The sequence below is a fragment of the Pseudozyma flocculosa genome (assembly GCF_000417875.1).
Source record: "Pseudozyma flocculosa PF-1 unplaced genomic scaffold scaffold00001, whole genome shotgun sequence".
NCBI classification, from domain to species: Eukaryota; Fungi; Basidiomycota; class Ustilaginomycetes; order Ustilaginales; family Ustilaginaceae; genus Pseudozyma; species Pseudozyma flocculosa.
This window is the reverse complement of record NW_006920869.1, coordinates 1,938,841-1,950,271: the sequence shown is the minus strand read 5'-3', so window position 1 is coordinate 1,950,271 and position 11,431 is coordinate 1,938,841. Positions and strand designations below refer to the sequence as shown.

Genomic DNA, 11,431 nt, shown 5'->3' with positions numbered 1-11,431 from the left:
ACGCGCTGATCAAGCTCAAGGTGCCGCATGGGGGCTACGTGCCCGGTATCGAGGTCTTTTCCCCCTCCCCCTCGGTCTCCCCTTCGCCCTCTGTGCCGGGCAGCAACGACGAGGGCGTGGCTAAGGTCTGCGGTCCGGCTTTCACCGTCAAGGTAGGTCCCTGCCTCTCTGTTAATCGATGAAGCGAGGAATACCGGGAGCTGACGACGCCGACGCCGATACCGATGACGTGCGGAATCGGACTGGGCGGGATCAAAGATGGTCTCGCAACAGGATACCGAAGCGCCCAAGCCGGATCGACACTTTGTCGATGCCGCCCAGCCGGGTTCGGTCATGGTCGTCGCCGCTCCTAGCGGTGAGTCTGCCCTCCCCTGGCCCCTTCACAACGGTGCCCTGTGAGCCTTGCCCACCTTGTTCCGAGGCTGACTCTTCCTGAGCGTGTACGGATGGACGCGGGATCGACACGGTAGAGATGCGGTCGGCCATCTGGGGAGGTCTGATGACGGCGCGCGCCCAGCACCTCGGCGTGCGCGGCGTCGTGCTGGATGGACGGTGTCGCGACCTGGAAGAGCACCGCGATGCAAAGTTCCCGGTGGGTTTCGTTTCGGTCCGGTCCGGTCTCGCTCGATGACCACGACTCGCAACGTCGCTGAACCCTCGTTGCCGTCTCGGTTCTCGTGTGGGCATGCGGATGGGCAGGTGTTTGCACGGGGCCACTCGACACTGGGCCAATCGCCATTCACGCGCCCCTCTGAACTACAGGTGCCCGTGACGATCCGCGATCCGACCTCGCCCTCGTTCCCCGCCCTCACCGTCCACCCGGGCGACGCGGTGCTGGCCGACATCGACGGCGTCGTCGTCGTACCGGCCCACCTCGTCGACCAGGTCCTCGCGCTCGCCGCAAAGTCGCGCGACGTCGACGAAAAGTGCATGCGTGACCTCCGCAACGGCCACGGTGTCCAGGAGACGTTTGCAAAGTGGCGCGGCAAGTAGGCACGCTTCCCTCACCCCCTTCCTCCCCGGCACGGGGCTGGACGTGGCTGGATCGATTGACGCTGCGTAGCATCGAGAGGATGCTGGTCAACATTTCGAGACCTTGGAACGAATGAAGGCATGAATGAATCGTCGACCGGACCATGGCATCGCGACGACTTGCGAGGGGCCCGCAGTAGTGAGGCGTGATAAAGAGGCCAGGTGAGCGATGGCGATGGCGATGGCGATGCCGGCCATGGCGCTGGCTAGTCTGGCCTGGCCCATGCCACCTCCCATCGCTCAGCGCGAGCAGCCAGCCGGTCGGGCGCTTGCCTGCCGCCCCACGCCCGAAATGCGCCGGGCACGGGACGGTGCCTGCTGCCCGCCAAGGCCGTGCGTGGCCGCGAGCCTTTCGATTTTTAATTTTTCGGAAAAGGGTGGACAGGCGATGCGTCCGGGCCCGTTGCTGCTGGCCTGCTGGCCTGCCTGGTGGCCCGTTGCTGAAAGGCGGGCGAGGCAGCGGCAGACGGGAGTCATCGGTGGCCCCGGCTGACCTGCCCTCTGGGCCTGGCCTGCCCGTGGGCCCCACCCACCTGGCCGACTCGCTCGCTCTGCACGGACGCGAGGCATCCGACGTCGTCCGGCGGACAGCCCGAAGACGGACGCTTGGCTGGCCTGGCCAGGCAGCTCGGTGTCGCATCGCGGCCACCCACATTACTCTCTTCTTCACTCCTCGACCACCACCACCACCGCCACTCGTCACCGCCGCCGCCGTCATCACCACCCTCTCCTCCAACCAAACACCGCCACCCAGCACGATCCAATCCACCATGATCTCGGCACTCCGACCCGCCGCCTCGCGCGCCCTCGTGGCCCAGCCGCTTAAGGCCATTGCACCGGCACGCCGCCTCGCCTTTGCCCCCTCGGCGGCCTCGCCCTTTTCGACGTCGGTGCGCGCCCTGGCCGTGCACAAGCGCTTCACGGCCGAGCACGAGTGGGTTTCGTTTGACGACGAGTCCAACGTCGGTACCGTTGGCATCACCGAATACGCCCAGAAGAGCCTCGGCGACGTCGTCTTTGTCGAGCTGCCCGCCGCAGACAGCGAGGTCAAGCAGGGTGGTGAGTAGCGGGGCGCGGCTGTCCTTTCCTCTGCCTCCCGTTTCGATGGCGTGCTAGTCGCTGACCTCCAGGCGCTCGTCTGACCCCAATCCCATCATGCGTGGCCGCGCAGACGACGTCGGAGCCGTCGAGTCGGTGAGTTTCCGTCATCGCCTTGGGCCTTATCCGACTGCCTGGCCCGATCAAGGATGATGTGGCTGACTTCGAGCCGGCTGCGCTGTGCAATCCCGCCCACCTTGCCACTGACAGGTCAAGGCGGCTTCGGACATCTACGCTCCCGTCACTGGCGTAATTGAGTCGGTCAACGAGCAGCTGAGCAGCGAGCCGGGCCTGCTCAACAAGGACCCCGAGGGCAAGGGTGGGTACCGCCTCGGCCGCGACGCTGCCTTGCTACGGTACCGAGCGCTGACCAAGTGCTTCGCCCCCTCTTTGCCGCGCGGTGACGGGCAGGCTGGCTGTGCAAGATCCGCCTGACGCAGCCGCAGGAGTTTGAGTCGCTCCTGTCTGCCGAGGCCTACCAGAAGCTGTGCGAGAACTAGAAGAGAGAGCGAGGCGGCGGCACGAGTGGGCAGATCCACGTCGACGCTAGCCTTGCGACGGCGGCGTGCATATGTATGAACAGAAGTTGCGCAAAGAGGGGCCGTTATCTCGTGTGCGGCAGGCAGAGGCGCTCGCTCTGTCTGTCTGATTGGCCAAGCGTGTCTGCGTCTTTGGCCGAGCCAGCTCTCGTCGGCGGCGATCAAGCTAATGCCTGCGAAGAGGGACGAGGAGCGCCCGCCCGCTGGGTGCGCTGCGTTGTGCAAGCTGTCGAGGACGGACCAAGGCCGAGGTCGGGAGGGGGGCGTCGAGGTGCGGTCTGAGCCACGCCAGGCCAGGCGCAGGCCCAACCCCACCCCCGGCATTGGCGGCACGCTCTCGGAAGTCGGGGGAGGGGCGATCAACCAGCGCCTGCCTCCCTGCCGAAAATCCAAAATTGCGGGGTCAAGCCTACCTCCACGTCGACGTGCGCCTGCCAAGCAAGCAGAGGCCAGGCCCAGACGCAGGCAACGCAGCTGCTTGAGGTGCAGGCAGCTTTCTGGGGGCCCGCCCCGCCGCTTGGGGAGGTCTGGTCTGGTCTGGTTTGGGCTTGCAGCATTCATCAGGCTTGGCGGCCTTGTACCCATCACTCCTACCACCACCACCACCACCACCGCTGCTGTCACCGAGCACAACCATCGCCGATACCGCCGCCGCATCTTTGACGGCGAATGTGAGGCGTGCCACGGACCATGTCGCCTCCACCTCCTCGCCACGACAACGGCGTTGCCCAGGCTTCGACGTCGGCGCTGCCTGATGGCCTCGCACCCCAGCTCGCACACTATCGACAGGGCATGAGGAGGAGAGAGGTGACTGACCCCACCTGGAGCTCCGAACGCGAGGTACACGACGACGATGACGACGACGAGGACCACGCCGGCGGCTCAGAGGTGGCACAACCCCCTGCCGCCGCCGACGACAGTCCCTCGGCTTCCGACGACGAGCAGCAGCCTGAGCGCAGCCGCTCCCGCTCCCCCTCGCCTGTGCCGCAGCAAGCACAAGAGCAGCCCCCCGCCGAGCAATCAGGCGCACCCAACTTTGACCCCTACCACCCCGCCGACGCACCGCAGCCCAACCAGCAGGAGAACGACAACGCCAACCTCGCCATCTGCCGCATCTGCCTCGAGGGTCCCGGTGACAGCGCCGACGACGGCGAGTCGCTTGGACGCCTCCTCAGCCCTTGCAAGTGCAAGGGGACGATGAAGGTGAGCCCACGCCGAGCCTTCTCGAGCGAGCATTCATTCGGGCGTCAGACAGCATCGTCCTGACCCTCCCGCCCACCCTTTTCTGCCCGCTCCCCCCCTCCTCTCTGGCCCCGCCCAGTACGTCCATGCGACCTGCCTCGACCGCTGGCGTGCCCTCTCGGCACGCTCGTCGTCGGTCGTCTCGTGCGACCAGTGCGGCGCGCCCTACCGCTTCCGCAAGAGCCCCTTTGTCGGTCTGGCCACCTCGCCCTCGCTCCTCTTTGCCCTCAGCGTCTTTCTCTTTGTCGCCCTCATCTGGACCACGGGCGCCGTCGCCAGCCTCGTCCTGTCCCACTTTGACACGGGCCTCGTCGACCCGGCCACGTCGGCCGTCATCAGGTCGACGCAGGCTGGCGGCGCCGGCCCAAGTGGAGGCGCGGGCGGCCTGCTCGATTGGCTCGACCAGATGGACCCGGACGACGAGGTGCAGACCGTCGACTGGGAGGTGGACCGCGACTACGGCTACTCGGGTCTCTGGTTTGAGCCGGTGGCCTACGTCCAGCTGATCCGCGATGCCGTCAGGCAGTTTACCTCGGGCGAGGTCGCATCGGCCGTACAGGGGCTCGTCGCACACGGCGGCGGCCTGGCCGGCGACGGCCTCGCGAGCGACGACGACGACAACGACGGTAGCGGCAGCGGCAGCGATGACGGCCGAGGGGCGGGCGCAGGGGAAGAGCACCAGTCGTTCTGGTCGGCCCTCAAGTGGGAGTGGACGTACGGCAAAGACGGCCTCTGGGCCGGTCAGCACGCCTCTTCCTCTGCCGACTCGGCCGGCGCGGCGACGGCCAGCGGCAAGAGAGACTCGGTCGACCCGACGCTGCCTTGTTGCGACAGGGATCGCGCGGCTGCACCGATGGCGGCGATCAGTGGCGAGGGCGAGCCCGGGGCGGCGCGCAGCCAGGGCGGACCCATCACTGCGACGACGTCGCCGGTCGACAGCGAAGAGGGCAAGACGACGGGCGCGACGAGCGGGGAGCGGCAGAAGACGACGTCGTCGAGCCGGGCGGAGCAGGACAAGAAACGGACCGCTGCGGCCGCGAGGAGCGAGTCGAGGACGAAGAAGAAGCACAAGGAGAAGAAGAGGAGCAGCGCCGGCGGCGGCGGCGGCAGCAAGGCCAGGTCGAATCCTCGCGCCTCTCGACGCAAACAGCGGCGGGCCGACGAGGTCGTGGAGCGAGGACCGGGATGGATCGACCGCATCCTGCTGCAGTGTGAGTCTTGAGCGTCCCTGCGTGCCTGCAAGCCCGCCCGCGTCGAGGACACGACTGACGCTCCTCATCCTTGGCTCGGGGGGAATCGACAGTCTCGCTGGGCTTCAGTCTGGTCGGCATCGTATCCTTTGTCAATCTGCTGCTGGGCTTCACGTTTCTGGGACCGCTGAACCTCAACCTCGGACTAGGGCGCACATTCGCCCGTCTCACCGGCGGAGGAAGACGGGGACGACGTCCCACTGCGGCGGGAGGAGGAGGGGGTGAGGAAGGGGTGAATCTCGCTTCGATCCTCGTCGTCCTCCTCGTCCTCATCGGCATCATCCGAGCCCTCCTGCTCGTCTACAAGGCCGTCCGATCCGTGGCGCGCAGCATGCTCAGTAGGCTCGAAGAGGTCGTTGTGGATCGCTACGGTGAGGATGAGGAGGTGCTGCAACAGGCGCAGGACGACGAGGTGCACAGACAGAGACAGCACAGGTTGGCTTGGCTCGTCGCTAGAGCTGGCGATTGATCCCCGACCCCCCTCGCCTTTCGTCGCTCGCATCGTCGTCTACCCCCCCGCTGTCGATTCCAATCTCAAACGATGATATACCCCGTTTCACGTTCAGGAGCGACGATGATGACGATGTGTTGCGATGCGATGGGGATTGAGATGGAATGGGATGCAATAGTGGATGCAGAGTGGTACAAGTACAAAGTCGCGTCGGCGCGCGGGGTCTCCCTCGGAACGTAGCGATGTCGAGCCCCCCGGCGGCCATCAGTAGTAATATCCGTCGTCGTCGTCGTCGCCTGGTGCGCCGCGCACCGACCACGCACCCTCATCCTCGCCCTCGCCCTCGTCCTCGTCCTCGTCGACAAGCATCTTGACCATATAAGGCCCCTCGAGGTGGTACCCGAGCCTGCGGTAGTAGTCGCGCGTCCCGACGCCGCTGATGACGGCGAGCTTGCGGCTGCCGTGCTCGTCGCGGGCGATGCGCTCGGCCTGCTCCATGAGGAGCGTGCCGAAGCCCTGGTGCTGGAACTTGGTCGGGTCGCGCGAGTGGATGGGCACGGCGCTGCCGTACGTGTGCAGCTCGCGCACAATCGAGCACTGCCCATGGCGCACCAGCTCCGGCCGGTAGGTGCCCGCGGCGCTGCACTTGCGCAGGCGCAGCAGCGCAATGAGAATGTCGCGCTCCGGATCCTCGTAGGCCAGAAAACTCTCCCACCCGCCATTGGCGGTGTAGTCGCGCCGGATGAACTCGACTTCCTCGGGGCGGACGCGCGTGTGGATCTCGTGCAGACCCACCTCGCGGTAGCGGACGTCGCGGCAGGTGACGCCAAAGTCGCGCATCCGCTCCAGGGCGAGCTCGCGCAGGTTGCCGTTTTCGACGCCCGAGGATACGAGGGGCATGGGGATGTCGCGCTGTACGCGGTAGACGCGCGTCCAGGGCGGGACGAGGGCGAGGATGCGCGCCACGAGGTCGACGAGGAACGAGGGCGTGTAGTTGCGGTAGCGGCCCGTACGCCACAGCTCGTAGAGGCCGGTGCCGCGGATGACGAGGGTCGGGTAGAGCTTGAGGCCGTCGGTGCGGAATGCCGGGTTCTCAAAGTACTCTTTGAACTGCTCCATGTCGCGCTCGACGCCGACGTTGGGCAGGTCGGGCATCATGTGGGCGACGATCTTGTAGCCGGCGTCCTTGGCCAGCTGGAAGGTCTCGCAGACGGCCTTTACGGTGTGGCCGCGGTTGGTGTCGCGGGCGACGTCCTCGTAGACGGACTGGACGCCGATCTCGAGGCGGGTGCAGCCGTAGCGGAGCATCTGGGAGAGGTGCGGGCGGAGGCAGTAGTCGGGGCGCGTCTCGATGGTGATGCCGATGCACTTTGTGAGTGCGCGCTCCGAGTAGCGGACGGCCTCGTCGACGTCGGTGCCGTTGAAGCCGCTGAGTGCGTTGTGGAGCTGGGCGATGAAGGTGTCGCGGTAGTCTTGCGAGAGGCTCATAAAGGTGCCGCCCATGATGATGTACTCGACCTTGTCGACGGGGTGACCGAGCTCGCGGAGCTGCTGTACGCGCGACTTGGACTGCTCGTAGGGGTCGTAGCGTGCGCGGATGGCGCGCATCGAGGTGGGCTCGTAGCCGGTGTAGGACTGTGTGCTGTACTCGAAGTCGGAGTCGGGACCGCCGGGGCAGTATACGCAGATGTTTCCGGTGAGGGCGATGTGCGGGCATCGGTGTGGCTTGCACATGACGGCGACGACGGCGATGCCGGATGCGGAGCGTACGGGTTTTGCCTTGAGGGCGGGTACGAGGGACTTGCGGTAGGCATCTGGGATGGCGGCGATGATGTCGGTGAGCCTGGGTACGCCGTTGTAGGCGTGCTTTTTGGCGATGCGGGTGCGGAGGTGGTTGAGGGATACGGGCTGGGCATTGTCGTGGGCGTCGACGAGGTGTGCGGCAATGTCTGCGCAGACCCGCAGGAGGAGCTCTGCGGTGTTTGCGCCCATGGCTGGGGGGCGAGGGGGTTGGCGTTGCGAGAGTGGGTGGTTGGCGGTGGTTGGGTGGTGGCGGGAGGCGAGGCGAGGCGAGGCGAGGCGAGGCCAACCGCCAAATTTTCCAAAGGCAGCGCGGGGGCGGAGTGATTGCTTAGGTAAGCAAAGAGGAGGGCGGGTCGAGGCCAGTCCCAACTCCACATGCAAGCTGGGGATGCAGGGTTCACGGGCCCGCCAAGCGTGTGCGCGCCAACCGGCAAAAGGCGCCGATCCAAAGTGGCCGACTGGCCTTGGCTTGGCTGCGCTGCCAGCTGAGTCGAGCGGACCCCCTCTCTCTAATCAATCGTCGGGCCGCCTCGCTCGCTCTCGTCCCTCACCGCCAACCACCACCACCACCACCACCATCGCGGTGCTCTCCCTCGCACTCACACACCTCGTCGCATTCATCCCTGCTCCTCTCCATTCAGCCCCTCTGCCAACACCCACTCTCACACAAGCCCCGACGCACAGCGACTGCCATGGCACCCCCTCCTCGCACTGCCAGAGGGGGGCTCGCCCCGTGGCCCTCCCTCATCCTCCTCGCCCTCCTCGCCATGACCACGTTGGCACTGCCCTTCTGCCTCGCCAGCCCCACAACGGCCGCCACCGACGACCCCCTCAAGCCCCGCTCGCATCCACCCCATCAGGTCGCCTGGCAACTCTCCGCCGACCAACCTCCTCTCCTCGACCCACTCCAGGACCCCGCCCCCGCCCCCGCCCCCGCATCCGTCAACCTCATCGACCTCCTCACCTCCTCAAACGACCACTCCATCCTTCTCCGCCTCCTCCAGCGCACACGCCTCATCCCCACGCTCAACCGCCTCCAGCAGCTCGACGACGGCGCAGGCATCACCATCCTCGCCCCAACAGACGAAGCCTTTCTCCGAAAGCGCGACCAGCAGCACACCGACAGGCTCAACTCGGCAAACCAGCGCACACACGCAAAGGGAATATGGGAGTGGCTCCTACTCCACCACTACGACGACCAAGACGACGACATCCTCGCCCTCGACGACTCGGCCGACGTCCAGTGGATCTGGAAAAACGACGACGTCAGCGTGCGCGACAATGTGAACGCCGTCGCACGCCAGCACCTCCTCTACCACGTCCTCAACTACACACTCCCTTACCACCTCCTCGACAACCGGACCGGCCCGCATCACCCCGACTCTCCTCTGCCCGCCGCCGGGAAGCCAGAGATCCACGAGACCATGCACTTTCCCTCTCGCCGCCTCCTCCGCGAACCCACCCACCCGGGTCGCATCCCCCTCCCCGACCAGGAGGACCACGGCGGCCTCATCGGCGATGAGGGTCAAAAGATCCGCGTCGCCACCATCGAGATCGACCCGCAGGAGCAGGGTGGTCTTTGCGGTCAAAGCAGGGCGACGAGCACCAAGAAGCCCAAGCCAGGCAAGCCAACCAGGGCGCTCGTGTTTGGCACCGACCACCAGGGCCGCGGAGGCGCCCGCTCCATCTTTGAGAACTGGGACTCGCCCTACGGCGTCATCCACTCGATCGACGGCGTACTCGACCTGCCGCCCTCGCTCCAAGACGTCCTCGAGACGCACCCCGCGCTCGAAAAGCTGCGCACCCTCCTCACCCCGGACCTCGTCAAGACCCTCTCGACCACCGCCCACCTCAGCCTCTTTCTCCCCACCTCCGAGGCCTTTGGCCGCCTCTCGGACATCGAGTGGCGCTTTCTCAGCGGCAAGTGGCAGCAGTCGTTCCAGGACCGCCTCAAGATCATGGGATGGCACATGAGCGGTGTCGGCGTCGGCGGGGGCCGCCCCGCGTACGCCCATCGCCTGCGCGAGCAGGGCGACTCGAAGAGTGGGTGTTCTTGCTGACGTTTCCCCCCATGCCCTGTCGTATGACCGAGCGTCTAGCTGACGTTTCGCTCGCATCTCTGTTCCCCTCGCCACTCGCGCAGTCACGACGGTGCTGGGAGGTCAGGTCTCGGTCGAGGTCAAGGACGGTGCGCACATTTACGTCGATGGCGGCAAGCTGGTCGAGGAGGACATCTTCACCGAGAACGGTAAGTAAGCACGACGACTGCGACATCTCCCGCCTTGATCCCGATGGCGCCGGCGCTGACCTTCCCTGCTATTGCTGCTGTATGGAACCCCCTCCCCGGTCGCTCCCCTGCTAGGCGTGGTCCACCTGATCGACGACATGATCCTGCCTTTCGGCGACCTTGGCATGACGGTCGAAGAGTACTTGCTGGCCCTCAACTCCACCAAGTTCGTGCAGCTCTTCCACGACGCCGGCCTAGAGGACTACATTCAGCGACCGCCGCGGTCGAAGCGGGGCAAGGAGACCTTCACCTTCCTCGCCCCGCGCGACGACGTCATCGACGACTGGATGCGCAACCACCGCGTGAGATGGCCAGCCGCCGACGCGTCCCTGGACGACGACAAGACGCCCTCGCTCCAAGAGGTGGTCAAGTACCACATCCTGCCCGGCCTGGTCCGGCCGCAGGATCTCGTCGACGGCTCGCTGCTGGGCACCGAGCTGCGTGACTGGAAGCTGCGCGAGGGCCGACAGCGCATCCCCGTCCAGGTCGACGACGGCGCCGCCCCCAGCCGGCAGGGCAACGGCGATGTCGGTTTCGGCGATGCCAACGTCCTGCGCGAGCCGGTCGAGGTCCCCGGCAGCGCCGTCATCTACATCATCTCGCAGCTGCTCGAGCCGCCGAGCAACCCGATCCAGACGGCCGTGTCGCACCTGACGCTCTCGACGTTTGTCGCCACCGTCTTTAGCGCCGAGCTCAAAAAGGCGGTGCAGCGGGCGCCCGGCATCACGTACCTGATCCCGACCAACGAGGCCTTTAGCGGGCTGGCGCTGGCCATGAACTACTTGCTGCTGCCCGAGTCGCAGCCGCAGCTGCAGCGCCTGATCGAGTTCCACGCCATCGACAAGATCGTCTACATGGACGACTTCCAGCGCAATGCGACCGAGTACCCGACGCTGCTGCCGGCGCCCGAAGCCAAGGTGGTCGCCGAGAGGCTCAAGAATGGCACTGTGCTTGTCTCCCGCGCCGGCGACGACGACGCGGCCATGCCACCGGCGAGGGTCATCAAGGGCGACATCCTCACCAACACGGGCGTCATCCACGAGATCGACCGCGTCCAGATGCCGCTGGATCTGACGATTGTGAGTCGTTGAGAGAGCGCGCCGGCTGATGCGCGTTGGACAAGAGACTTTCAGCCGACTTGACTGACTGGAATCGTCTCGCTCCTCGCCCTCGGTCTCGCAGAAAAACCTGATGCAGGGCGCAAAGGCCGACACGATGGAGGACCTCATCCAGCAGGCGGGCTACGGCTGGATCCTCAACGGCAGCTCTCCCGTCAACGGCAGCCGCGGCGCCGACCGGAGCTACGTTGTCCTGGTGCCGACGGACAATGCGTTTACGCGCGTCAATCTGTCGCGCATCCTCGAGGACCCCGTGTCGCTGCGGAGGCTGGTGCAGCAGCACATTATCCCGCTCGACGCCGGCAGCGGCGGCGTGACGGTCGACGACATTCTGCCAGACGGACGCCGCAACCGGCTGACGATCAGCGAGAGCCAGGCGTTCCCCACTATGCTCGACGTGTCGGCCGGTGGCGAGAGCCGGTACGGTCAGCTGTCGTTCCGCCGCATCGACGACGACGTCGGGGGCAGCTTTGGCGCCGATGCAGGTGCAGGTGGGGCGCGGCAGGGCCGGTACTATGGCGGCGGCGTTGGCGGCGGCGGCGACGGTCAGCATGGAGGAGGCGGAGGGGGAGGGTCGGGTGGCGATGCTGAGGGGCTGGGCTACCTCGTGG

General features: G+C 66.3%; 5 protein-coding genes across 5 annotated transcripts in view; 4 read left to right on the top strand and 1 right to left on the bottom strand.

Annotated features, from left to right (window-relative positions):
- Nucleotides 1–258: 258 nt before the first annotated feature.
- Nucleotides 259–993, top strand: PFL1_00673 (uncharacterized protein; the record flags this gene model as incomplete). Its single annotated transcript, XM_007878166.1, has 3 exons — nt 259–355; nt 471–592; nt 700–993. The coding sequence occupies 3 exons, from the start codon at nt 259–261 to the stop codon at nt 991–993; spliced, it is 513 nt and encodes a 170-aa protein (XP_007876357.1).
- Nucleotides 994–1,802: 809 nt separating this feature from the next.
- On the top strand, nt 1,803–2,630 carry PFL1_00672 (uncharacterized protein; the record flags this gene model as incomplete). Its single annotated transcript, XM_007878165.1, has 4 exons — nt 1,803–2,091; nt 2,204–2,226; nt 2,341–2,449; nt 2,542–2,630. The coding sequence occupies 4 exons, from the start codon at nt 1,803–1,805 to the stop codon at nt 2,628–2,630; spliced, it is 510 nt and encodes a 169-aa protein (XP_007876356.1).
- A 729-nt stretch (nt 2,631–3,359) lies between these two features.
- On the top strand, nt 3,360–5,630 carry PFL1_00671 (uncharacterized protein; the record flags this gene model as incomplete). Its single annotated transcript, XM_007878164.1, has 3 exons — nt 3,360–3,872; nt 3,991–5,122; nt 5,215–5,630. 3 exons carry the CDS (start codon nt 3,360–3,362, stop codon nt 5,628–5,630), a joined length of 2,061 nt encoding a protein of 686 aa, XP_007876355.1.
- A 246-nt stretch (nt 5,631–5,876) lies between these two features.
- On the bottom strand, nt 5,877–7,604 carry PFL1_06836 (uncharacterized protein; the record flags this gene model as incomplete). Its single annotated transcript, XM_007878181.1, has 1 exon — nt 5,877–7,604. The coding sequence occupies one exon, from the start codon at nt 7,602–7,604 to the stop codon at nt 5,877–5,879; it is 1,728 nt and encodes a 575-aa protein (XP_007876372.1).
- A 578-nt stretch (nt 7,605–8,182) lies between these two features.
- The window catches only part of PFL1_00670 (uncharacterized protein), a gene marked incomplete at both ends in the record, with an annotated part of 3,819 nt that continues 570 nt past the window's right edge, over nt 8,183–11,431 (top strand). Inside the window, 4 exons of the mRNA XM_007878163.1 lie at nt 8,183–9,458; nt 9,559–9,663; nt 9,778–10,781; nt 10,885–11,311. Of these exons, the coding sequence (XP_007876354.1) occupies nt 8,183–9,458; nt 9,559–9,663; nt 9,778–10,781; nt 10,885–11,311 (2,812 nt within the window). The remainder of the gene's footprint in view (nt 9,459–9,558; nt 9,664–9,777; nt 10,782–10,884; nt 11,312–11,431) is intronic.